The sequence below is a fragment of the Pelobates fuscus genome, chromosome 6 (assembly GCF_036172605.1).
Source record: "Pelobates fuscus isolate aPelFus1 chromosome 6, aPelFus1.pri, whole genome shotgun sequence".
In the NCBI taxonomy this organism is placed as follows: Eukaryota; Metazoa; Chordata; class Amphibia; order Anura; family Pelobatidae; genus Pelobates; species Pelobates fuscus.
This window is the reverse complement of record NC_086322.1, coordinates 176,017,169-176,044,425: the sequence shown is the minus strand read 5'-3', so window position 1 is coordinate 176,044,425 and position 27,257 is coordinate 176,017,169. Positions and strand designations below refer to the sequence as shown.

General features: G+C 38.7%; 1 protein-coding gene across 7 annotated transcripts in view; it reads left to right on the top strand.

Annotated features, from left to right (window-relative positions):
* SH3D19 (SH3 domain containing 19) overlaps nucleotides 1-27,257 on the top strand; it is a 129,736-nt gene that overhangs the window by 91,240 nt on the left and 11,239 nt on the right. For 3 of the 7 annotated variants that reach the window (XM_063458505.1, XM_063458503.1, XM_063458507.1), the window contains exons 11-20: nucleotides 1,987-2,242; nucleotides 2,685-2,753; nucleotides 2,938-3,078; nucleotides 5,911-5,977; nucleotides 9,567-9,697; nucleotides 12,278-12,333; nucleotides 13,392-13,585; nucleotides 14,039-14,085; nucleotides 14,360-14,546; nucleotides 24,180-24,277. In XM_063458505.1, the coding sequence (XP_063314575.1) occupies nucleotides 1,987-2,242; nucleotides 2,685-2,753; nucleotides 2,938-3,078; nucleotides 5,911-5,977; nucleotides 9,567-9,697; nucleotides 12,278-12,333; nucleotides 13,392-13,585; nucleotides 14,039-14,085; nucleotides 14,360-14,546; nucleotides 24,180-24,277 (1,246 nt within the window). The remainder of the gene's footprint in view (nucleotides 1-1,986; nucleotides 2,243-2,684; nucleotides 2,754-2,937; nucleotides 3,079-5,910; nucleotides 5,978-9,566; nucleotides 9,698-12,277; nucleotides 12,334-13,391; nucleotides 13,586-14,038; nucleotides 14,086-14,359; nucleotides 14,547-24,179; nucleotides 24,278-27,257) is intronic. The other 4 variants (XM_063458509.1, XM_063458504.1, XM_063458506.1 and 1 more) reach the window with 3 other exon arrangements.

The window sequence follows — 27,257 nt, the reverse complement described above, 5'->3', positions numbered from 1 at the left end:
CAAGATCAGAAAAGCCAATGAACAATACAAGATAAACATGCTCTCAGGTAACCAGGAAATAAAAACCACAACAGGGCACTGAAATTAGTTTAAATAGGCCTGGGACGTCCGTGATTGGTCAGTTCTGCTCATGTGACTAGTTGAGGCGGAGCTATAAAGGGGCCTGAAGCGTCCAACAAAAGGCCAGACCAAGATGAGGCAGGCCGTAGCGCCTTGTGAAGAGACTGCCCTGAGATGCGCCTTGTGTTATCATGAAGATCAAATGCTGATAGAGGAGCATTGGGGACTGAAAGTGCATGTGCAGCCAGTGCCAATGCAGCCAGCGCCAATGCATCCATGTTTCTAAATTATAAAGCATTGCTTTCCTATGAGCTTTAGTGTCGTGACTGAGCTTCACTCTGCCAGTGCCACAGAAACACTATAGTGTTTCTTTAATGGATCGTATAATATATTTGTTAGACCCCTTGAATTCAAGGTGTCAGTCTATTTATGATAAGTCCACCTCTAGTAAAACTCTGTTACATGATGCTGAAGCCCCATAGGAAAGTATTGATTCAATGCTTTCCTATAGGGAAGTTTGAATGCTTGCTTGGCACTTGCCATATATGCACATAAGGAGCATTGGATTGGACATGGCTCTTTCATGAAATGGCGGGAGGTGGAGAGCTGAGCAGCGTTGAGGGAGCCTCCGCACTGCAAAACGGTAAATAAAACTTATTTTTTTATTTTTATTATACCAAGCGGCTGACCTGATAAAGAGTACGGACAGGAACACTATATTAGGAATACAGATTTGTATTTCTAACGCTATAGTTTTCCCTTAATCATTTATACAATATTTATGTAAAACCCCTTAATAAAAGCTGTCAGTCTGTACTTCAGTTACATATTCATAATGTTATTTTAAATCCATTGTCGTGACGTGCAGAGCCAAAATTATAAAAATGTTGTCACTGTCCACATACTTATGGACGTAGCTGTATTCTGCAGCACTTTACATTTACACAGTGGGGATATATAACCGTAATTAACTGACAAACTCAATTATGCCAACAGATGCAAGAGGTGAAGAGTGCCATGCTCAAACAGTTTTTCTTTTGTAAATTAAGTAAGCATTTCTTTTTAAGCTTAGCGACATGTTAAACGTAGAGATACATGCAAGATAAATGAGTTAAGTTTAAATAATACAGGGTTTAATTCACGTAGGGATTAATTTGGTACATTAACAAACAAAATGTACAGTAAAATAGCTGAGTTTGTGAAATAACAAACGTTTTTTTTTTAAATTGTCTCTTTGGACACATTTTGCATTCCCCTTGCAATATAACCACAATTTATTTTTTTATGAGCAATCCATGAATAGGTGCTTGGTGTGATTTATATTCCGAAGGTAATTTCAGTGGAATTTTAATATTGTGGAGCGCATATATCCTGCAGCTAACTATCATTCTGTTATACTAATGTATTGTCAGTATACACTTACTACCTGAAGGGATGGCTTTTGTTTCAGAGACCAGCTAGGTAACTCACAGCTGCAGTCTATTCATTTCACTTAAGGTATAATGAAAATTTCCTTGTTGACGACATTTGATTACAATGGTCTCACCCAGAGACTAGACACATTACAACACATGCCATCTGCTTTAATAAGCAAATTAAATGAACAAAGGTTGCAGTTGCGAGTCTTTCATCATAATGAGCCAGGCTGCTGCAAAGGTGCACCTCAAACAGTTAGACTCTAAACATGTGGACACCTCCAAACACTATTTGCACCATAATCACTGTAATGAACTATAGGGGTTGTGGTACTTGGTGTGTCCTGTATTACCAATAAATGCTTGTGTTCCTATTTAACATGTGTTTCTATAAATATTTAATAGAACCTTGTGGTGAGAATGTTTATAAATATGCCTGAAATGTGAAATTTGTAAGAAAGGAATATATTGTGATATATTAAGTATTTGTTGTTATTCAATTCTAATCTAGACCACTGGGTATTAAAGTGATGGATACTAACCAACCACCACCGCAGAAAGGGCCACCTGGACGTCCTCCACCACCCAAAGTGTCTAAACCTGTCTCACACCGAGATGGATTCCCCCGGTCAGCCTCCGACGTGGGTTTGAATGCAAAACACAACACATCTGGAATCAGCAGATCAAAAAGTCAAGTTTTCAAGCGGCAGCAACCAGATCTACCTCCTCGGCCGAAGCCCGGACATCCCCTGTACAATAAATACACAGTAAGGTCATGCTGCTTTGCATGTGATATATTTCTAATTGATGCAAGAAAATGCCCATTACGTTCTTCCGCAATGTGGCGGAACCCATCCAGAACTTGATTGTTAGAAGACTGTTCAGTTGTCCCCTTGTAATGCCTGTTCAAACTTCATGGTCATAAGTACTATTTCTGGTAGGGCAAGGTAATTTTAAAATCAAGAGTAATACAAATCCTCTGTCTACTGAATACATGTGGCAGTTTTGTATTATGTATTGTGTATTGTACAGTTTATGTATTGATATTATATTAGTGGTATTGTATTTTAAAAGAGTGTCCTTTGCTAAGATCATGATGAGCTGTAGGGGCAAAATACCGCTTCTTTAATTCTTATTGCCTTCATTGTAATTTGTATCATTGCAATACATTTTGAATATTAAACATCCCAATCCTGTCTTCTGTTTTAGTTGCCTCTGCCTCATGGTATTGCTGAAAGAGATGTTGTATCAAATCATCCCGGAGAACTATCGTGCAAGGTAAAACCGTAAAAAAAAATCTTCCTACATGCACATGTTAAAGAAACCACCATATTACATTAGAAACCCAATTTACAGCTCATATTCTTATCTAGGATTTAGAACTTATCTCACTTTATAAAAAAAAAAACTCCCTATGCTGGATAAATTTGACTTAGATGTTAATGTTCTTGGTACCACGCAGCGTGGAGAAGTCCTGGTGCTCCTGGAACAGACTGACAGTAATAACATTCAGTGCCAGAAGGGTGCCGCATCTGGAGAAGTTCGGGTTTCAAATTTGAAAATAATCACTCCACTCAAGGACACCTTGGAGAACAAAACAAAAGTAAGCAAACTACTGCTCCAAATTCTTTGTTTAAAATGTTTTATGCTAGCAAAAGTCTTGCTCACAAAAAAATCTGTATTTGGATACAAGCTGTTGTCACCTTGCATGTTACTCCAGGTAAATCTAGGACACACAGCAGTGTGAATCTAATATCCCATCTCTATCGATATCAGACGTAGTAGTGATGCCGATTCCGTGGCTCGCTGTGAGAACATTGTGTTAAGAATAAAACTCTGAATGTCAATACAGCATCTTAGCACTGGTTTAATTCATATTCTGGGTCCTTCATGTGTATGTTTTACATTGAACACCTACTGTTAGATAGCAATGTACTGAGAAACAAAATACAAGCTGATCTATAAAAGAGAAAGTAAGCAGGGCAATAAATTTTCCTTTGAACTCCTGATAGTTTCAGAGAACCCGTGTGAAGGATTTTGTGTTGATTTTCTTAGCAATAGAAGAGCATCATAGAACATGAAGTCCTAGTTTAGAGCACAAGGAAGTGGTCTATGGAGAGATATGAACATATTAAATATAGCTCCCCCACGGCCCTATGTTGTGGGAGAAAGTGCAGATTTTTGTATTGAACGTCGGGATTTATATGGTTTGGTTTTATTTTGTTAGCAGTATGTTTTGCTACTTCCTCAGTTCTTTTCACATACAGTTATAATAGCTGATAGGGAAGCTATAAACAATTTTTACTTCTCTCATCCATTTCTTTCAAATGTAAAAAGAACTGTATATTTACAAGTGTGGCAAAAATATATATATTTTTTTTTTATTTTTTAAATTCACCTGCCAAACTGATATTCTTAGTAATTGTAATACTGCCCTTTTAGTATTACAATATCTTTTGTGTTTGTTTGTTTTTTTTCTTTTATATTTCTTTTGTTTTAAGGCAGTGCATCCTTTTCTACTGCTTGCACTTCACATCTTTAAAGTGGTAATCATTGCTGGAGTGCCTAGCACTGTCCCTCGTACAGATTGGAATGGCTGTATGAGCAATGATAGCCTAAGATCGCTCTGGTTAGCAAGGAAGTGATAGCCAAAACAGAAGTAGCAGGGAGGTGACATGGACAGCACGGGCTCTGTTAAACTGTAATTAAATCGTTTCAGAGCTCAAAATTTCCATTTGCTTTTAGCAGTTGGTGAGTAAAAATGTTTCCCTGACAAGTAGCAATGTATCCCTGGTGAGTGTGCCGTGCACCCACCCGACTTGTAATGGCAAGTCACTTTTAAGGCATGCCTAGTGTCATGGGGATTGAAATTTTAAGCCATGAACAGTTAACAATAAACCTTGTACTTGTGTCCCAGGTCTGTTCTCAGGGATGAAGTAGGCAATCCATGCTACCATGCCAGATATAAGGGAATATATACTTAAAACAACAGACCTGTTACTTCTTTTAGACTGACAGGTTCTCATTCATTCAATCCAGTAAATGCTATTTGCAAATACCTATTTGTTATCTGTATGTGTATACACTTAAGCATCTGATGCAATACTTCAGCAAAATAATATCTATAATAGTCTTTATTCAGAGGCAGAGGACACTTCTGCACAACAAATAGCAATATGGTGACAATACTTGATACAGATATTACAGCATTGTAACAGAGAGGCTTTGGTGGAATCAGCTCTACTGATGCAAGATGTTCCTTCTTGATAAGATGGCTTGCTTTCTTAGCTGGTATGGGCTCTCTCCCTTTCTTGCATATTGACTTGCAGTGTATGTACATTCTGAGTACTTGTGTTCTCATCTTATCCAAATGACAACCTAACTTTCAAGGACATTGGCCTCGATTTAATATTGTTGGACAAATCTTTCAAATTATTTTATATTTCTGGATAAACTTTGAAATGATTTTTTCAAAATAAGATATAAAAAATTATTAATAAATCAAAATATTACAAACTTTAAATATGTTTCATGTTATAAACTCATGTGAAGAAAAAAGCTTTTTTTTCCAACAATATTAAGTTGAGGCCATTGTTCTTTTCTGGTTTCTCCTGATATCCCTGTAATTTAAGGGAATAGCTGACATTATTTTGGGAATGTGTCTCCCTTACATGCTTTGTTGACACTCTAATAGATCCCTCTGATAAAAAAAAAGTTACTCGAAGTTCTGGTTACCCAATAGCAACACACATTCACATTAAACATTTTAAATACTATTCAGCATGATTGAAGTGTTAGCTGGCGTATACAGTAGATGTAAATAAAAATATGAACAGATTTACCTCCACGGCACTTCCTGTTTACGGCAGCAGCATCACAATGCTTTGGGAGTACCCATGCACCCTCTTGACATCTACAGTGAATACTCTAACATTGCTGATGTGTTTGGGCAATCATTCCATTCCCATTGGGGTTAAATTAATTTGCATGATATGCTCTGGCTGTGCCAGGTCAGCCAGAAATACAAGGTAAACTTAAGGAAATAAACCTGAGAATTGAGATGAGAAAAAAAAAATGTCAACCTGTAAATGTACTGTATTTACTGTGAATTGGATTGCCGTTGACATCGCATAACATTAAATAATCTGATACACTAGTAAATTTAAGTATAAGTATTAATAAAGCTTTGTGCTCACTAAGACCCTCATTGACTTTATTACATTCTTAGCACGTTAAAGGCCATTACTAAATTTGAGTAAAATTAGGCCAGATTTAAGACGGGATTGGAACTTACACCAGTTGACAAATCCATCATGTATCTCTGACGCAAATTTATTAATTAACGTTTTAAATTCCTGACATAAGGCGACTACTGATCAGATTTAAAAATCTGTTTGCTAATTTTTTATTTTATATATATATTTTAATTTTTAAGGACTTTAACTACGGAACAGAGAACAGCCATGCACCTCATGCATTGGTTTTACATGATTTTACAGGAGGTAGGTACAGAACAGTGTTTTTGTTTCATCCTATCATGTTGTTTTATTTGGGTGGGGGGTTAAAAATGCCAAAAAGCAATGTGTACTTGTTCCTTCTCTACAGTGTTGTGGAAAAACTGATGCCATAATAAATTATATTAATAATATTAAAGTAATATCATCTAAATTGCTAGTCTATGCTAACCAACACGTTCACAATATTACCAAAATATGTTTTATACTTTCCCTGATGATCCTGTGCAGATTAAATTGACTAAATATAGTCTTTTCTCTTGTATGTTTTCAGTCAACCAGGAAATTTACAACTGGGCGATAAGTTCTTTGTCTTCCAGTTGGTTTGTTCTTTCAGTTTCTTGTCCATTGAGAAATGCCAGATAGTTGTGTGTTTTTTTTTTGTTTTTTTGTTTTTTTAAACTAACAATTTTTATTGGTTTTCCAATTTCCAAAACAATTCAAAGCAAAATTATACATCAATGTATATAATCAATGTCCTATCACATTATTCCAATACCGCATCTCTCATCAACCAGTGGTACATGCTGCTATTCAAACATATTTCTCGTCTAATAACCATAACAGCGGTTTATATGTCTACCGATTTAAATAACCTAAAAGAATATACATGCATCCATGCTAGGACCACTAGGCTAGCTAATTGCTTATCCATGTACACATGTAAAAGGCAAGACAGTTTGGTTACAGCTGTGATAGTGGAATACACCAAAAATAGTAATGTTAAAGGGACACAATAGTCACCACAACAACTACAGCTTAATGTAGTTGTTCTGGTGAGTATAATCATTGCCTTCAGGCATTTTCATGCAAACACTGCCTTTTCTTTGAAAAGGCAGTGTTTACATTGCCCCTAGGGACACCTCCAAGTGACCACTCCTCAGATGGCCACTGAAGGTGCTTCCTGGGGCAGTGCTGCACAGTAGGCAGCACTGCCGTTAAGCGTCTCAACGCTCTGCAATTTTCCTCCTAGCGATGCATTGATTCAATGCATCTCTTTGAAGAAGTGCTGACTGGCCATTGGCGCCGCCACCTTGCGTATTTTAGCCAATCAGAGAAAGGGATTGGCTAAAAATCAGCAATTCTGATGATGTCATCAAGGAGGCGGATCAGGAATGGGGACCCGCACAGCGCTGAAAATAAGGTGAGTTTTCATTCCTTTTAAGGGGGCTGAGCGGGGCAAGTTTGAGTTCCTGACCCTATAGTGTTCCTTTAAGCAATACTTTCACCGTCCAATTTTATGCCAGTTATTGCAGTCTGAACGCTCAGTATGAGTTGGATTGTATTAGATTACATCACTGCAGTCCTTTGACTCTTCCTAATATTATGACTCTGGGTCTTTTGTTTGGTTTTTCATTGACCAGAGCCATTATGGTTTTTTTTGTTCTTTATTTAATTTTCTCTTTTACAATAATGGTTTTTGAAGTAGACAACAAAGTAAAAGGAAAATCATGCATAACATTGACATGTAAGTTGAGTTCGGTCAGTACATCAGAACAGAAATATCATACAAATGTAAACAGTATCTGTGTGAATGTTATTTTTTAAATTGAAGAGACTGGGCTAACATCCAAGAATACTAAATGAAAGTGCAAATATCTAACAAAAGTTACTCATGCAGAGAAAAATCCTTCAATTAGGACTAGATGTGATGAATAATTCCCAGTTATTACTAAATAATAACCTAAAAAAAAAGAGAGAAAACAGTGCTTAAAACATGATAAACATCTAATTAAAAGATTTGAAATAAAATAACCAGTATCGGATCGCATGGTTTCATTGGGGCCGGTATGATGTCCCACAGTTCTATGCTGCTCAGAATGTATAGTATGCATACTTCCATCCACATGATGGATCTTCACCGTGATGTCTCCTGCAAGTTGAATGTTAGGCTTTTGGCAAAGATATGCATCTGTTGCCCTAGCAGGTGCAATGAATGGGTTCAATATTTATTTCATTAAAGTTGTCACTTTAATGGGTTTCTCCAACCCTTTTTCGTTTGATAGAATAATGCCTTGTTGGCATTATCTTATCAGTCTCCCCTAGATAAAAGAAGTTTAATTTACCTTTATCCAGCGCTGACGTCACTGGTGCCGCGCCGTGTTCCAGTCAAAGGCTTCACCTAGAGATGCCTTTGAATTGGACCATTTTACCAGCTCAGGGTGCATGCATGCACTTTGTGCCAGCAAAGGGAGGGGGACAGGGAGAGAAAGAAGGAGGGAGGGTAGTGGATTGACAAATATTATGATAGGGATGAGGGAGGGTAGAGAAGCAATTGCTTCTGTCGCCAGCGTGCAGTTTTTTATGCACAGAAGCATCCATTTTTATGCACAGAATTGACATCAGGCCGTCTGGAACCAATTTCTGGGCTGTCTAAGTCAAGTGTGCTGGAGGTGCAATTTGCCCCTGGCAAACAAGTACAAAGTAGAAGCACTGCGCATCCAGACTCCTCCCACCATGACCACTTTAAAAAGCAGAACTGGTCATGGTGGATACAAGTTACCCTTTTAAAATGATGGGTGCATGTTAAAGCCTGGTCTGTGTTGTAGTTCTGCCATTGGCAGTACAATTAACTTTGATCAGATAACTAGTGTATGTCCTTTCATTTTTGCTTAGTTGTTAAATGTCAAACTCCCTTCAAGTTCAGTGTTTGTTAGCTTATTTACAACAAAAAATAAATAAGTAGGAATGCAGAGCAGAAGATATAAACACTTCTAAGGTGTAAAATAAAATATATATATATACAACCTTATAATAGCGTGGTAGATGATATCTACAGAAAAAAATATAAATCACGCATAGTGTAATAAAAATATGAATATACAGACACGCAGGATGACTATATAAAACTCACAAGATATCAGTGAATATCAGGCCCATCATCCTTAGTCAGAAGTGGTCTTCAGAGTGGATAGGCAAAATCTTCTTTCGCACTTGTAAATAAAGAAACCAAATGATAGTGCAGATAGAAATATAACTTCAAAGAATTTATTATATAATGCACTTACATGATGGGCCTGATATTCACTGATATCTTGTGAGTTTTATATAGTCATCCTGCGTGTCTGTATATTCATATTTTTATTACACTATGTGTGATTTATATTTTTTTCTGTAGATATCATCTACCACGCTATTATAAGGTTGTATATATATTTTTCATTTACACCATAGAAGTGTTTATATCTTCTGCTCTGCATTCCTACTTATTTCTTTTTGTTGTACTATTGTATTGGTGTTTTAGAGGGCACACTATTTAGTAGGTTTGCTGTTCTTTGTTATTTTAGTGGTTGGGTATCCTCTATTGCCTTATCTTTGTTAGCTTATTTGTTGTACGTAATTTTTCTTATATTAAAATACATGTGCCATCACATAGGCAGATTACTTTGTAGTCTTTTTGTAATTTATTCTTTCTATTTGGATATTGTTTGCAGTTGAATCCATTATTATCATGGGATGTAATGAAAACATGGCAATAAAAAGAAATGTAATTAAAACTAATTGTTTTAACAGGCTGCACCATGTAAGTCCTTTATCCTACACAGTTCCAATAACCGTTATTACACATGTCTTTTAGAACAAGGCGATGATTTAAATCTGAGTTCAGGAGAGATTGTTTACCTTGTGGAGAGAGTAGATAATGAATGGTACAGAGGAAAATGTAAGGGGAGGATTGGAATGTTTCCTGCCAATCACGTCAGAGTTGTGGTAAGTATCTCACATTATCTGCTTTCCTTAAAGGATTATTCCAGGTGCCACCATCTCTTAGGCACAGTATGTAGGTTAGTCAATAAAGTTGAAGTTGTTGTGGTGTCAGAAGATTCTGGGTTGGGCTCTACCATACAGTGTTCATGCAGTTTAACCCCAAAGTTTTGAAGACGGCACCCATCCACTCAGCCCTCCAGGTTTTTGGTGATGTCCAAGGCTTTAATGAAGACCCTCGGACTGGCCTCCGCCGAAAGCAGTATGTACCTTTCTTACATTGTTCTATGAATAGGGAGTAGTAATGGAGGATTGGCTAATGCTCGCCGCTTATCAGCAGTGCCAAGTCCTCATGTTTTCCCGAGGATGAAGCCTTGGACATCGCCGGAAACGAGGAAACAGAGCGTACAGGCAGGTGCTGTCTACACAACTTTAGGGGTTAAAATGTTTGTAAACCATTTAACCCCATAAGGTAAGATGGTGCCCAGGACCTCCTTGCACTATTACAATTTCATTGAGATGAAGTTATGTTGCACGACGTGTTATCAAAGGTACGTTATTTATATTAATAACCCACATGGGGTAACTAGATATCTCATATTTAAGGAATACTTCTGGAAAATATGTACTATAGGGCACTCCGTGGAATCATCCCTGTGTGGGTAATCTAAAGATAATATAAAGGTGGCATGTGAGAATGGAAACGGAGGTGATGACAGGAGGCAAACTTGCACTTGGTCTGTTTTAAAACCGTGCACAAAACCATCAGTCTTTCTATCCAAGATTATCCACACAAAAAAACAAAACAAAAAAAGAGGAAACCATAAAACAAGTTGTGTGTGAATGATATAGTGTGTGCTGCAGTAGTGTGACAGTGCACACTTTACCCAGAACCTGTATTAGTGTTGCACACAGTAGCTTTAGAACATTGACACAACAGATATTTATTGGTGAGCATCATGGCATGTGTAGTGTCAAACCGGTATAGTGCTAGTGTTAGCTGTGACTGGTCTGTTATATATGATCAGACTCCAATATGAAAATGTAATGCTAAATGGCAAACTGGTATGTTGTGTGTGTTGTTGCTCACTGATTATATGGTGTGTTCAAAACCATATAAACAAGGGAAAAAATACATTGCCAGTAGTAATTAATAATTAATATTAACTATTCTTTTATTTGAGGAGGTGTATGGTAGAATGTATGGCATGTGTTATAGGTGCACTGATATATTTGTAACGAGTAATTTTAATAATTTTCTGCATCTAAAATAGTACTAAAGGGCAATTATCCCTTTATTAGCCTGTGTTACGGGATGTGTGACCCAGTAAGAATGGCTGCAGTGCATGTTTATGTCCTGGAATACTGTTGCCCAGTGTTTTGTGAGTTGTACCTTCTTCGATGCCAGCAATATTTAATACAGTTTTTAGGAGACTGCTTTACTCAACAAAGCAGTAACATTGCCGCTAAGGGCAACAGCGTAATTAGCATGTTAACTTTTTTTTCTTTCTTAAATACAGTACATTTCTAAACTGAAATAAGTAATGTGGAATCTGTCAATCAGTTTTGTCTAAAATCCAACTTTTGGCAGCAGCAAAAGGTCTCATGCAATGTTCAAAACTTTCGACATCCATATTCTTCAAATTATATATATATAGAGGTTGTCAGCCCCTCTTTCTTATTGCATCAGCAATAATAATCATATTTTGGAAAATATCCAAATGCATAGGTGTGTTAAAGGTATACAACAATGACCCAGTACAGTTTGAGGTGTAATGAGTTGAAAATTAGCACAAAGTGAAAAAAATTGTTTAAATCACATTCTGTGCTGAGCTTTAAACAAGGTGTGGATTTTTTTTGGGGGGAGGGATATTCAGGGGTATGATAGTTTATAGATATGTTAACAATTTGTTGATCCAAGTAAACCTCTGACTGCCATTTTGAAATCACAAAGGACATTTTCTCCCCCCATTTGTGGGGAAATTGGAAATTCCTTTAAAAAATTTTTTTATTTTTTTTCCCTTCTTCTAGATCAGTGGTTCCCAACCCAGTCCCCAAGTACCTCCTTGCAGTCCAGGATTAAGGGATTGCCCAGTTGTGTCTAAAGAGTTTTTTTGAAGAAAAAAAAAAAGCACTTTTTAGACACAACAGGGTAATCCCTAAATCCTCGACATGTAGGGGGTACTTGAGGATTTGGCTGAGAACCCCTGTTTTTGGTCAACAGCAATAATAAAGGTCTATAAAAGACTGGGTTTGAGTCTTTTCAGCCTGTGGTTCTCATCAGTCGCTGGATTATGTTGGTCATATTGAATTAGGTTAATTTGTATGGAGAATATCCATTTATAAAATGACATGACTGCCCCCTAATGGGCTCTGAAAGCAAATGCATATATTTTTTCTGTAACTAAAATGGTTTATCAAACGGTTATTATCACTTAATTTTTACATTTAACAAGTGCAGATAACCTTTTCACCAAACTATCTGAGATGTATGAGAAATCAGGAGACATTATTGCCTGTAAATGTAAAAATGATGGTCAGTATATGGAGCTTTGATTTCCTTTTTCTTTTAATCGGTTGCTTTAGGTTGATGTTCCAGATAAGACAAATTCCAGATTACCCTCCTCAGCGTCCAACGCAAAGTAAGTATTCGAAGGTTCGCTGCTTAATGTATTTATATAAAATGTACAGTCGCTGATTGTATAACAAGAAACTTTAATTCTAAGACCTCAGGGGGATAAGGGCAAGTTAACCTCTTCAGGAGATGGTAGATTCACATGTTTTGGGGGGTTTACATCTGACTGTAGGCGTTTAACCCCTTAAGGACCAAACTTCTGGAATAAAAGGGAATCATGACATGTCACACATGTCATGTGTCCTTAAGGGGTTAAATTTGTTCAAAATATAAAAAAAATTATTTATTTTTTTACTAAAGGCATAGAAATGTGTTGGACACGTTTCTGGTATTGGATGGGTTAAAAAGTCCATTCACTTTGTATGCTGGCTTAGTAAAGTGAAACTATAGATAGAAAATAACCGCCTATTTGAATGCATTAGATAGATCATTTTAATTGCCTTTAAAGTTCCTTGCAACGGACTGTTTATTTGGCATGTCTACAGCTGCACATTTAGCAATGTCTTTTTTGGTCTTCATTCTGTGAACCCTTATATTTATAGTTTATCCCCCTGCAGCCGTTCTATTCATGCCATAGGGTGAGTGAAGCTGCTGTATAAGCAGATAGTAGCCAATACAGAGGCAGTTATCACTTTGCACACAGCTCTATTCTCTTTTTACTGAACTGAGTTGTGTGCTGCAATCAGCAGAGACATGGCTGTGCATGCATGGCCCTTTGCTTAGTTCTCTCTAGGGAGGAGAGAAACTTAATTCCAGGTTGTCCATGCAACACACGTCTGATCAAGTACAACTGGGATTGGGAGTTCTGGCAGCCTGCTTGACTGTTAGTTAGTTTAGTTGTAAACCATCATCGGAGCTATGAGTAAGTGTGTAGTGTACTTTCTGCACCATCGACTTCATGCAAAGTTGTGATGGTACTTAAAAAGAAACCCTTTGTGTATGGCCTTGGGCTACACAAGAGTTAATAACCATGCTGGTGATCCAGTTCTGAATTAAACCATTATATTATATATTCTTTATGTGCTTATCCTTTTGTTTATTTTGTCTCATGTTTCTTTCCCCTAGGGGTCCATGCTGTTTGGCACGATTTGAGTTTATAGGAGACCAGAAGGATGAACTGAGCTTCTCCGAGGGTGACCTGATAACTTTAAAGGAATACATCAATGATGAATGGGTCAGAGGAGAGCTTAAAGGACAAACTGGAATATTCCCCATTAATTTTGTTGAAATTATAGAAGATTTACCTATACGGTCTTCAGGTAAATAAATGAAATATAATTATGTAACCTCCATCACGTGAGTTTTGAATTAGGCAGGAAATATACAAAAGTCTTGCCAATCTCTCTTCTGTGGTCATTCCAGTGGGCACCTAAAGAGACAGCTAAACAAAGTTTTCCACATATAATGCTCTATATTGGGACAATATATTGACATTTGAAAGATGGGTAAAGAGTTTCTGTTGGTATTAATTGATTGAGCAAAAACATTGTCTTATCCTTTGTTCCAATTAAAGTCTACTAAACACGATTCTCATGTGCCCGTACCGCTTCATGATTTTTACTGGACTGGTGCGATGTTTCTATTCTGGTGTGTGACTACCTCTGAATAAGGGTGTCATGTTGGATGGTTGCAGTCCTTCTGATTGTATTATAATTGTTATTGCGAAATAGTTTACATTCCATCCATTTTCACCTTCTTCCTTACACTTCTAGATGCTGTGAGTTCGCAAAAGAACAAGCTACCTGGACCAGCTACAGAGGTAAAATATGTTTAATCCAGGTGCAAGGGGCTTTTATATGCTGTTTGTTAATTGATTATATATATTGCAGAAAGTAAATATGGCAAATGGCCATTGATAAATCAATGTGGAATAGGCCACTGATTCTGACATATATAATAACTATTGCATAATATATATAAAATCTCATTTTATCTGTTGTAAAAGTTGGTTTCTTTTTGCTTTGTTTCTGTTATTTAAAATTACCTTTTTATGGACATTTATATATTAACTAGTTGTCCTTTCTTACCTTCAGCAGAGTCGCACATCTGGGGAATGGTATGAAGCTCTTTATGACTTTATGGCAGAGACTGAAGAAGACTTGCCCTTTAAAAAAGGAGATAAGATTCTAATAACAGAACGCATTGATTCAGAATGGTACAAAGGGCGCTTAAATGGAAAGGAAGGGATGTTGCCGGCCGCTTTTGTACAGCTCTCTTCAGGTATGGTCACAGTGTTTACAGGAAGATAAAACCAGCTCATCTCCTCTGATTTTAAAGGACACAGTCCTGAAATGACAGGTCATTTTGTAAATGAGTAAAATGTCAAATATTTGTGAAAGTTTACTTTATATATGTCAGATATATGTATGTGCTGGCACCTTGAAATGAAGGCCCATCATATAACATGGTTCTCCCGCTGTCAGGTTCTGTAATTGATGAAAGGACTGATGTCTCTTAACCCACATGTGCCTTGGTGCCGCTGCTCTAATCTCAGTGGTTAATTCTTTGTGTAACATGAAAACCTTTGCACTCAAATAATATTTTGGCACTTGCATGGTTCAGTGTGTGCATTTTTTATTTTTCAATTGCACTGCATTTATACATAATTCGCCTATAGAGCAACCTACCTGTTATTTAACTAGGTGAGTGATGGGACTTTCCCATATTATATAGTGTGATTTTTCTTTTCATCTCACAAATGTGAAATTATAGAAAGCATTCTCCTACAGATACCTCTACTCTGGGCTTGACCATGTTTGTGATTTCTGAGATCTTGGCTAGGTTCATGATGCAGTGTGCTGTAACCTGACACTCTTTTTACCCACTTTTTCTTTTTAATCTCTGTCTTTCTGCTCTGCATTTTGATTTTCATATTTTGAAACGTTCTTTAAATTCTATTATTTTTATTTTATAACCTGAGTTGTCTTGATGTATTTTTTGTTGTTGCCATCAATAAAGTAGCACGTTACAAAAATAAATGTGCAAAACTGATAGGTCTGACCGGGGGCAGAGTTAAGGAAGATGCAGCAGGTGCAATGGTGCCGGCAGACACTCTTGGCCAGCCATTCGAGGATGGGGAGCAGTGGAAGAGAAATGAGGAATGTGGCTTCCTATTTAAGGGTATACAACGGACGTGCTACACATCAGCTCCCGCATACTCATGCACTTTTCGGGGATAATCCCCCCAAAAATAGCACAACCGCAAAGCTGTGAGGAGATATCATGTCTGGGACACCCGGGGCAATAGACTGACACCAAACCCAAGCCTGTACCTCACCGGGAACCCGACAAAGTGCCCTGAGGCCCACCGGAGATCGAGCGGCGGGGAGACGGACGCTCCCTGCGCTGACTGACCTGGATGGGGACCCCTCGGGGCTTTCGTCTCCTACCCCTCCCCCCCCACCCCACCCCCCCTCTGGACCGATGGGGGTCATCTCGGTCCACAACAAGAGCCTGGAGAGGTGGCTTTAGGCAAAGCCCACAACCCGAGGTAACAGACTATGCAGCCAACCTAACTGCTATCTTCGAAGCCTTCTGGACAAAGTTGGAACTCCGAACACGGCTGAATAAACCGAGCACACGACGGAACAACGAGAAACCAAAGCAACCCAACCACAAGCAACTTACCCCTAAACTGCACAGAGCCCCAAGATGGCGCTGCAGACGGAGAGGCCCTCCGCCCGCAAGAAAACACGCGGGAAGAAACCAAGCACCAGAACACAACCAAAGAGTGCCGCGGACCCCCCACACACCCAGTAGCCATCCCCACTCTTCATCTGGAAGGTGCAACATGGGAGCTGCAACACGGAGGGTCAAGCACCTGGCTGGTAAGGGCAAGCATACAGGGGTAGCCGGGAGGACCCCCAACAGCGTAAGAGACCAAAACGGCACCCCCACGAAGCCACATGGACTGGTTCTCGCACACCGCAGCACAATTCCACCCTGTGGGGTGGGCTGAGCACTCACAAGGACATTTGCAGCACTTGCTGACCTAGACTACCACTAGTTAGCGAGAGCGTCAAACTGTCATTCCCAGGGGTTATGCCAGTATATGTTTCCTTTGCTATACACCATAACATGCTCCATAGTCGCTGCTAATACGGCACGTTAGACTGATGGGCTTGATTTAACTCACAGTTGACCTTACCTAGCACTTACAGATCCGCCAAACGTGTATTGTTAAGCTTATATACCTATAACTGCCAAACATACTCACCTGGCAATCTGGGTAATATGATTTACTTTAACTCCATGCACCGTAACACAAGCAACAGTTACTACTAATATTGGCACCCACTTGGTTTAGCCTTAAAATCAACTACCATATAGCTGATACCCTTGATTGTTAGCATTGTTACCTTTTACCTTTGCACCAACTCAGGAGCTAAACTTTGACCTTTAGTTAGCCTGCCTTAGAAACACATCTTCCATGATTCATCCAGCTTGTTTATCATAAACTAATATGTCTGTTTCCTCCTGTAGTCTCTCAGATTCTAAGCTCAAACTTATGTTTCAACCTGTTTACTTAAACCATAAAAATGTGCAGTTCTTCATTTGTCACGACAATGTATTTACCTGTGATTTTGCTATATGTTTGTCATGCTGTCGTGGCGTCACAAGCAAAAATGTTACTCTATGCACTAAGAAAAATAAAGAATTAAAAAAAAAAAGAATAAGATACCCAAGAGTTTACTTCTTGGGATCTATACACCAGTTTAGACACTCTAGTAGTGTCCAAATGGCTTAACCCGAATAATAATAACAACACAGGAATGATTCACCTAATCCACAATAAAGTGGACGAGGTAAAAACTGGAAAAATTTAATCAGTATCCTGAGGTAAATGGGATCACAGTCCACTCTGCATGCACCTATACATACACAAACCACATATATCCCCAGTGCAAGTGAACTATACTAGCCGTGTAAGGCTATTCCTCTACCTACTATAGATAATGGATAACCATTGGATTATCCAGACGGGTGCTTAAAATATTAATATACAAGCTTTATTAATTATGCTTATTTGTAGCACGTTTGACACTGATTTAGCCCTTTGGGCTGTAATGTTTGCAGTTTATAAATCCAGAACCCTTCCCTCCTCCTTAGCTTCATAATATCTCCTCCCTTTTCATCTAAGACAACTTGATCTATGATAATAAAGGATAGATTATTGAATTTAAACGAGGGGCATTTGTTACAATGGTAAGGAACTAAATGTGAAGTAATTCTATTTTGAATATTATTCATGTATTTTGCTTTTCTACCTGTTCTCCTGACATATAAGAACCACATCCACATGTGAGAAGGTGCACAACATGTGTGGATAACCGGAAACCCTACCTTTAATCCTAAAATATGATTGTCTGTGTCTACTTGTAAAAGAAAGGATACGAGCTGGTTTAAAAAAAAAAAAAAGGTAGGCTTTACAGTGGCCACACGTGTAAAAGCCTTCCCTTATTGTTGTTCGACCACGTCCACTATTGTTCCTAAATGTGCTTGATGCCAGGTAATTCATAAAAAATTTTCATTTTCTAAAAATCAGACCCTAAAAAGGAATCTTGCTGCAGTATAGGCCAATGTTTTTTTTAATAATGCAGTTTATACAATGATTTTAAATGAAACAGAGTATTGATAGAGTATTCAAATTAATTTGTGTTGTTATTAGTATGATGTTTGTCAATGAGGAAATCTCCTCTCTTGACATTCCTTTAGTCTAATAAAACTTTGGAAACCCCCCCGTACCCAGCGCAAACCTTTCAATGAGCAGAGTGTAATGTTCTCTTTTGCTGGCAAATTCTTTTTATATCTGGTTTAATTGTTGACAATTGTATTCACATGTCTGCAGTTGCGTCAAGTCGATTTCGATACTTTTTTTTTGTTGCAGAGTAAAGTGAGAATCCAGTTTCACATGAGTATGTGCTGGCGAATGGCAACAGAACTTTGATTGCCCGCTTGGACAATTCTGGGTATTCTTCGTGTAAATCACCCCAAAAAGCGATAAGAGAAACTTATTTTCAAATTTTTGGCTTGGTTGACTGTCAAAAGTTATATCGATCAGATTCTCAAAATCTACATCAGAAAAATTGACTGACTTGTCTTTTATGAATGGATTTCGAACCCATTCATTATTGTTTTCATTCAAGAATGGAAAATACTGATTAATAGATGTGATTAAATTGCGAAAATGATCTACAATTTCATTGCAAATTTCATCAAGAAAATCCTTAAGTGTTGGCAAAGAGTTCAAATTATTTTGCTCGACAGACAAGGCATGGGGGGCGGAGCTGACCAGCAAGCTGAGCAGACGTGCATAGCTGAAGCTCCATATCACCAAGCTCAAAAACCACAGCAAACCGGGTGTTACACTGACGGTAAACCAACGATACACCCCCACAACGCAATGGGAAAACGGGCCAAGAAGAATAAAGCAGCCATGGCCTTGGGGACCAGAAATATTGGAGAATACATGCAGGGAGGCCTCCCGCGCATGGCTCCCAAAATGGCTCCCAAAATGGCAAACAGCTTGCAGAGAGCTCATCGTCCGAGGAGGAACCCTCCGTGGACACACTGGACGAGATTCCCCTAGCGACCTGCATATGGAATCCTCGGTTGAGGAGGACATCACCCCAGCCACAAAGGGTGATATTAAAACATTGCTCCGCGATATCCGCAAGATGTTGCAAGCAGATCTAGCGATCCTACAAGAGGATATGCTCTCGCTTACAGGGAGATTTAAGGCCACAGAGGAGACATCCACCCACCTCAAGGCCGAGCAGGCCTCCCTCGCCGCCAAACAGAAGCAGAATAAAACAGCCCAAGCCACCATGGCACAACAGATGGCAGAGTACCTAGACCGCTTTGGCAGCAAAAACATTAAAATCAGAGGCATCCCTATCACGGTGGAGCAGACAGAACTGCCACAATTCCTGAGATGCCTGATACAACACATACTTCCACACAAGCAGGCCAAGAATATCCTTGTGGATAATATTTATAGAATCCGCAGGCAGGGCAGACCACTCCAGCAGGCACACAACAATGTGGCAATCATGACAGCGGTCAGGGACTTACCCTCCCTATCCTTTGAACAACACACCCTGGCATTCTATAATGACCTGTCAAGACCCACCATGCTTTGGAGACAATCAATGCACCCTGTTAACAGTGTGCTGAGACAGATGAAAATCTCATACCGCTGGGGTTCACCACGCTCCCTACAGATCACCATGGAGGGGACAGTTCATAAGCTTAATTCACCAGCAGAGGGCCAACAGTTTCTGACCCAGTGGGGAATCACTGCGTGGGTGGAAGCAACGAGAGGCAGTCCTCGGAGACTTCAATGGGACGTGGACAACATCGCCCCGTTTGAGCCGAGGAGAGGTCCCTACCCCTCTACAGCGGACCCATGGGACTAAAACTAAGAGTCTGCCGCTACCTAGCATCGCTGATGCACTGGATAGTTGCCCAGAAGCAGACCTAGCCGTACACCTTCACTAGGCACTATCAGACCTAAATCTTTACCAGCCGAGCTAAGTCTGTGCATTACTTTAATAAGTCATAGGCTACTAGCCATCTGAAGCCGGACCCCACAGAGGATAGCAGCGCGCCTAGGCAAGCCGACCACTCTCATAACACCCACAATCAGTTCAAGCCCCTACCAACTCACACTCTAATTAACACACTGTCACAATATGGCATGGACGAAGGCCAGACCAGGCACAGAAAGGTACAAACGGAGACGTGCTCAATACCGGCAAGAGAGCCCAGGCGCCCCATCACTTGCCCAACCACTTACCACACACCTCTGAGCCTGATAAACCTAGGTCTCACCTCTCACAGGCCACCCCAAACTCTCAGCACATAACAGCACTAACCCCTGTGCGACCCCAACACCACAGGATTACCCGGCCCAGCCAAGAGAATGCCTCACGAGTCTAACCACCATGGCCCCAGACAAGCACGTTCACTTACACTTCAATACACAAGCTCAGCTTTAGCACAAATCCCTTAGCCTTGTTATTTCTGATATATTGTAACATGTGCATGTTATGCTTACTTACTCACCTTTTAAACAAAAAAAAGTGGAAAATCAGTTTATTGTACCTTTCACTGTATGATCAAATCCACAACTAAAATAAAGAATTAAAAAAATAAAAAGTAAATAAAATACATGGCACTATTTCCCCAATTCCGTGTGCCTCTCCTGCAAGTGCTATGCGGTAACTCACTCTGTAAGAAGCCTCTGTGGCTTTTTCATTAGCATTTAGAATTTTTTTGCTCAGAAATTGTTTACTCTTCTGATACTCCTTTAGCTCTCGCTTTAAAAAGTCAATGTCTTTATCTTTGTACTCCACGTTTAGCAGGTGCTAATGAACTGTTCGGCAATATTTTATTGCAAATTACGCACTGTGCTTCAGGACAATCTTCATTTCTGGCACTTGTGAATCCAAATGACAAGTAGCTATCATCATATTTTGTTTTCTTTGTTTGAGAAGAAGATTGGCCAGCATTGTGTGCTTTCCTTTTTTATTTTTTTTTACTTGTCACTTGTCTCTGCTATTTGAGGAAAAGCAGGTACAACTATTTCTGGCATTTTTTCTGGATTTATAGTTGTATCTTCTTTCTCAGTTTCTATAAGTGCCGATCAGGTGGAAGTAGTAATAATTTTTCTCTGAAGAGTTCCCTGCTACAACCAGCTTTCCAAATTCAAATTGTTTATTGGTAAAAAAAAAAAAAAAACTCTTTAAAAAATCTTACAACCTGACTGAAAAGGATGCTGATTTTGATAACACTCTTAGAAAGAACTGAACTTAAGCAGGATTTTACAGTTAGACTTGGAGAAAAAAGATATGAACACTTTAACTGTATTTTTCAGAGGGACACTATAGTCACCAGAACAACTATAGCTTAATGTAGTTGTTCTGGCGAGTATAATCATTGCGTTCAGGCATTTTCATGCAAATGCTGTATTTTCAGAGAAAAGGCAGTGTTTACATTGCCCCTAGGGACACCTCCAAGTGGCCACTCCTCAGATGGCCATTGGAGGTGCTTCCTGGCTCAGTGCTGCACAGTAGGCAGTTCTGCCGTTCAGCGTCCCCACGCTCTACATGGGGACACTGAATTTTCCTTCTAGAGATGCATTGATTCAGTGCATCTCTATGAGGAGGTACTGATTGGCAAAAACAGCGTTTGACCCCGTCCCCTTGTTGATTTTAGCCAATCCATAAAAATCTGCCATTCTGATGTCACAAAGGGTGCGTGACCAACGCCGGCGGACCCATGGAGAGCTTAAAATAAGGTCAGTTTTAACCCATTCTGAGGTGGGCAAGCCACCTAAATGGTGGGTTTTGCACTATAGGATCAGGAATACATGTTCATTTACCAGTTTTTTTGCCCCTGACAGAGTCTTTTAATGTCCCTAGCAGAGAATTTCAATGCCCCTGACAGAGCCTTTCAATGTCCCTACCTAACAGAGCTTTCTATGTCCCTACCTAACAGAGCTTTTTATTACAATAACAGAGCTTTAACTATCAGCTCCACTCTCTATCACTCCTCTACCACGAGTGATAGAAAATGGCTGACAGCAGGGCTGGCTGGCTGATGGCAGGGCAGGCTCTGACGGCAGGGCGGGCTTTAGATCGCGCTCTTGCGATCTTTGCTGTTTCCGACCTTCCGGGAACGGCAGGTAGCGGCGGCCATCTTGGATGTGGCAAAATGCAGCGGACCCCAATTTTGTTCTCGTGGATTCGGCGGAACACCAATTGGGAAACTGTGGTCTAATATATAAACTTTTTGGTTCTCCCGGATGGTGGCCACTATTAGCTTCAATAAAGCTGTTCATATATGTGGGTTTAAAATGTCATTTTTTAATTAACTAATTACATTAAGGCGAATTAAATTAAGGCGAATTCTCAAAATAAATTGTCAAATCTAAAAAAAATCTATCTGATGTCTATTGATAACAGGTGTAACAATCAACAATGAAACATTTTTATTTATATGTTGGAAAAAAATGTCCTCAGGTTTTTTCCAAATGATTAGAATATAATTTCTAGTGAGGTTCAATGAATGGGTATCCATTATGTTACTGCTACAAGAGCAGCTCTAACAGATTCTGACCGAGTCTGAACAAACAACTAAAACAAGCATCCAATGTCAAACCAAATATTGTCCGCATCTCCAAATGGAGGACAATAAATAACCAAACAGATACGTCTTAAATAAAATAATACAAATATAACAGTGTTAACAATAACAAATATAACCCTGCCACACTCAACTCCTGCTCCCTGGAAAGCTTTCTATTCTTTCTCACTGTACAATTTTTCTTTATTCTTTCCATTGTCATTATCTCGTTTGTTGTTGTTTCATTTTCCTAATATTGATGTTTAGGGGTCTACCCAAACATTTTACATCTATGCACCAGTGTGGGTAGTAAACCTTAATTGGTCATTATTCTTTATTGTAGGCTATGGTTTTAGCCTTTACTGACCCATGTATGTTCACCTATTATTTGTTTTATTTCGATAAAATAAATGAATGTATAAAATCAGCCTAATGTATTTCTTCTAAAATATCAGATTAGCTCTGAGGCAAAAAAAAAATCAAGTTGATTTCTCACAACTTTCTGTACCAATTTGTATCTGTTAAATGGAGGCATATGATGGCCTTAAGGAATGCAATAATTAATAATGATAATGAGATTTTGATTTTTACAAACCGTGAATTTGCTGTTATGACAATCTACTATTGTCCATCCCTCTTCTACTGCAGGATAATTAGCTTGATCTGATGGGAATGTGTCCTCCACATAGCATTTAACACAGTTGTGCATCACAGTCTCGTTATAGCTTATCATAAACATTGCATGCCAATAATACAGTTTCATTTAACCGTGGCTGCTAATTAGAGGAGATAAAGCACCCTGCTTGGGGACAATGAGAAGGGTAATGTTAGTGAAGGGTGACTTACCTCATTATCAGCTTAGCTAATCATGTTCAAGAGAGCAGTTTTAGAACTTTACAAGACATGCCTTTGGGAAACATAAGATAATTACTGAGCACAATGCTAGAGCGCGCGAGTGTGTGTGTGTGTTTATAATCTCCACTGTTTTCTCCTCTATAAATTGTGCTAGCCAAATGTTTAGCTAATTCATAGATGCAGATTAAGTGCAGTGACCTGGAAATGTTGACGTATAGTAAATAGCATGTTATACAAGGCTTACTTTAAATCCATTGTATGTATTCCTAGCTGTTTCGTTAGCACATTGTTTACATGACATAAATTGGGTGATTTGGATGTGCCCTAAGTTACATTGCATGACAGTCTTGTAATATATCCTGAAGACTTTTTATCATTACAATGTCTCTTTTTCCAGCTTTTTTGGTAAATCCTCCAGACAAGATTTAATAAGAGCGGAAACTGTCCTGTTCTAGGGGGGTGACTTGGTTTGAGTTTTAACACTCCAGTGTTTTTGCTTCTTAGTAACTCTTGGACAGTTTGAAGCACATGATATGTTTCCAGCATGTTATAGTTTATTAGTTTCTGGGTTTACATCTGCTTTGCAACATACTCGTTTACATCACCTTTCTCAGACTCCATGCAAAGTAAGATCCCTATAAGCAGGCGCTAATCTCTTTTAAATCCCTTACTTTGTTTGATTTAAAAGAATCCGCATTTGATCAAACTATATAATAAATTATGTCAGCAGTAAGGTTTGTGTGCAAATATTTAGTCAATCAATAAATTGCTTACACCACACAGAACACCAGTGTTTAATGAAACGGATTGCAGATAAATCAGTCCTTGTTACAATCTCTGGATGTCTTATACTTATTTGTTTCCATTAAGTAGGATTGATACCGCCGCAAACTCAGGGAGGACAAACAGGAAAAGCTCGGGCACTTTATGACTTCTGTGGTGAGAATGCAGATGAACTTTCGTTTAAGGTATCCTAAATTTTCTCAATTTTCCCCATGTGCTATGCAAGTTGTAGGTGTATGTGAGATGCCTGTAAAATAACGTGACCATCATTCCAATGCACGCAATATTGCATACAACTTGGAGAGGTAATTTGAGAACCATTTATGTTTATTGAAGTGAACCAGGCTCCAGTTGTTGTGTATTTGAGCTCTGCTTTGGTATTTACTGATTCTCCCAATTGTAATTTTCTGAGGACAGCAGAACATGACTCTGCAACTCATCTACGAGATCTTGGTAATTCAATTTGAAATACATAATGATACAACACAGCAGGATTTTGTATATCTTGGCAAATAAAAATAAAAAAATATCTGAGGTTTGTTGTGTCCAAAAAGTGGAATTATGAACTCTTCAGTTTAAGCCGCACTCTGCTCATAGGTCATAAGGATTTCCTTACTAGGTATTCAGACTATATTTATCACACAGATGGCTGCCTTCATAATTATTAAAGGTCAACTATAATCAGATATTCACTAGTTTTTTTTAAAGTTACATTTGATGAAAACTGAATGGTTATTAAAAAATTATGTTATTTTGGGTCGCAACTGAAATAAAAAAAAAGAGATCGGGTGCAGTGGGCCCAGGAGTCAGTTCATTCAGAAAGGCTTATTCTAATGTATTCTGGTGATTCAGAAGGAGCACAGCACTTGCATATATGGGGTGTATGTCTTTAAATCTGCTAAAGGCAGAGTCAAATTTTGCTACACACCAAATAATATACTTTTGATTTAAAGCTCCAAACAGGAAAGGATGCTATAGGAGAACAGTATGAGGAACTGTTCCCTATTTGTGGCAAAAAAACGTGAAATAATTATATATGGTGTATACGTCTTTAAATCTGTTATAGACAGAGTAACTTGAGGTATATGTCAGATGTTAAACTTTGTACTAGAGATATAAACCTCTTGTATTATGTATTAGATATACGGTATATATGGCTGTATTCTATAATGTACTATAAACCATATCTCTTTAAAACCGTTAAAAAATATATATATAAAAAAAGGAGAAAATGAATAAGTGAATAAATGCAGTAATGTGGAATTTATTGGATATAATTTTTCAATCAAAAGTAAAAACACTAGGAATTTATAAAAATAATAATTAGTATTAAAAGTATAAAAATATGAGCCAGGAACGTATAACAAGGATATTACCAGCAGTTTGGCATTTCTAAAATCGAATAAACCGCAGGGGCCTCCCAGGATGGATATAGATACAGTGTTGCAAGAAACTGTAATCTTCTGGCTGTCGGCCGTGAGGTTGGCGTGCGTCCCAGACCTCACTCTGGGTAATGCGCGCTGTCGGCCGATTGGTCCCCAGATCTTAGGGTGCACACTCTCACTAGTCGGGAGAGGAGAGGGAATCCCTTGTTGCTGGTTTACGAAATCCTGTGTCCGTATCCTGCTCAGTACTGGTGTGGTCTAACGCGTTTCGTGGGTGTTAGCCCCACTTCTTCAGAAACAAGATGAAAATTCAGTAGCCAGTAAAGGTTTATATATGTAAATAGGCATACCAGACCAACCTGATTAAAAAATTATGTGTTTAGATATTCTAGAGAAAATGTCACGTTATCTGGCTGAGCAGCCACATTGGCTGAGACATTACTGTAATTTGACTTCTCATCAACCTAACTAGCTGGCTGATATTGGTTCACACCGAGTAATCACAGCAGCAGGTTGGTCAGATAACAGTAGCGTCTGATTCAACATGGCTGTTCCGGCTGATTTAAAAAAAAAAAAAGTAAAATGTTCTAAAAAAACGATGTCGTTAAAGGGATACTATAGACACCAGAACAACTACAGCGTATTGTATTTGTCCTGGTGAGTATAGTCAGTCCATTTTTTTGCAGTAAACACTGTGTTTTCAGAGAAAATGCAGTGTTTACATTACAGCCTAGGAATACTTCCACTGGCCACTCCTCAGATGACTACTAGAGGTGCTTCCTGGGGCATTGCTGCACAATGAGCAGCACTAACATTCCATGTCTTCACTCTATGCATGGAGACACTGAAAATTCTTTATGGAGATGAATTGATTTAACACATCTGTCTGAGGAGGCGATGATTGGTCATGGCTGTGTTGACTTGTGCTGGCTCTGCCCCTGATCTGCCTCCTTGACAGTCTCTGCTAATCCAATGCTTTCCTACGGTAAAACATTGTGATTGGTTGATATCACCACTTCTGATGATGTCAGCCAAGCAGGCGGATCAGTGACAAAGTCAGCAGCAGCAGACTGGAATAAAGGTAAGATTTTACTATATTTAGGGGGGCTATGTGGAGCCAGGGGGGCTAGATGGTGTTTTTAAAACTATAGGGTCAGGAATACATGTTTGTGTTTCTAACTTTTTTGTGTTCCTTTAACCCCTTAAGGAAACATGACCTGTGACGTGTCATGATTCCCTTTTATTCCAGAAGTTTGGTCCTTAAGGGGTTAAGCTCATTTCAATTAAAAGTGTACAGAATAAATAAATGTTTCTGCTGATTTCACTACATTGCATTCTCTGTCCCAGATCATGGCATATTATTTTTCTATATAAGTAATGGTTCCAGAACATATATGTATATGAACATTCCATATCTTCTTGTCATGCCTAGTGGGCATGATTCATTGTTCCTTGTGAAAAATATTGTCAATTAATGTGTTGTGTATTTGTTGTCAAATATGATTATTGTGATGCATGGACTTGTTACCCAATAGATGTTGTATGATTTGACTACAACATGGTAAGGGTTAATTTGGCTGCATTAAACTAAAGATTAGGTGAACTGTGGCTGGGAAGCAATGGGCTATTGTCTGAAAATACCTGAAATGCTAATAAGGCAAGTTTATTTTTTGTTTGTAAACTAAACAATGTATTAGAATTTTATGACTGGACTCTGGGGCACAGTGATATTTATTACTACCAGAGCCTTAAAGGGACACTATAGTCACCTGAACAACTT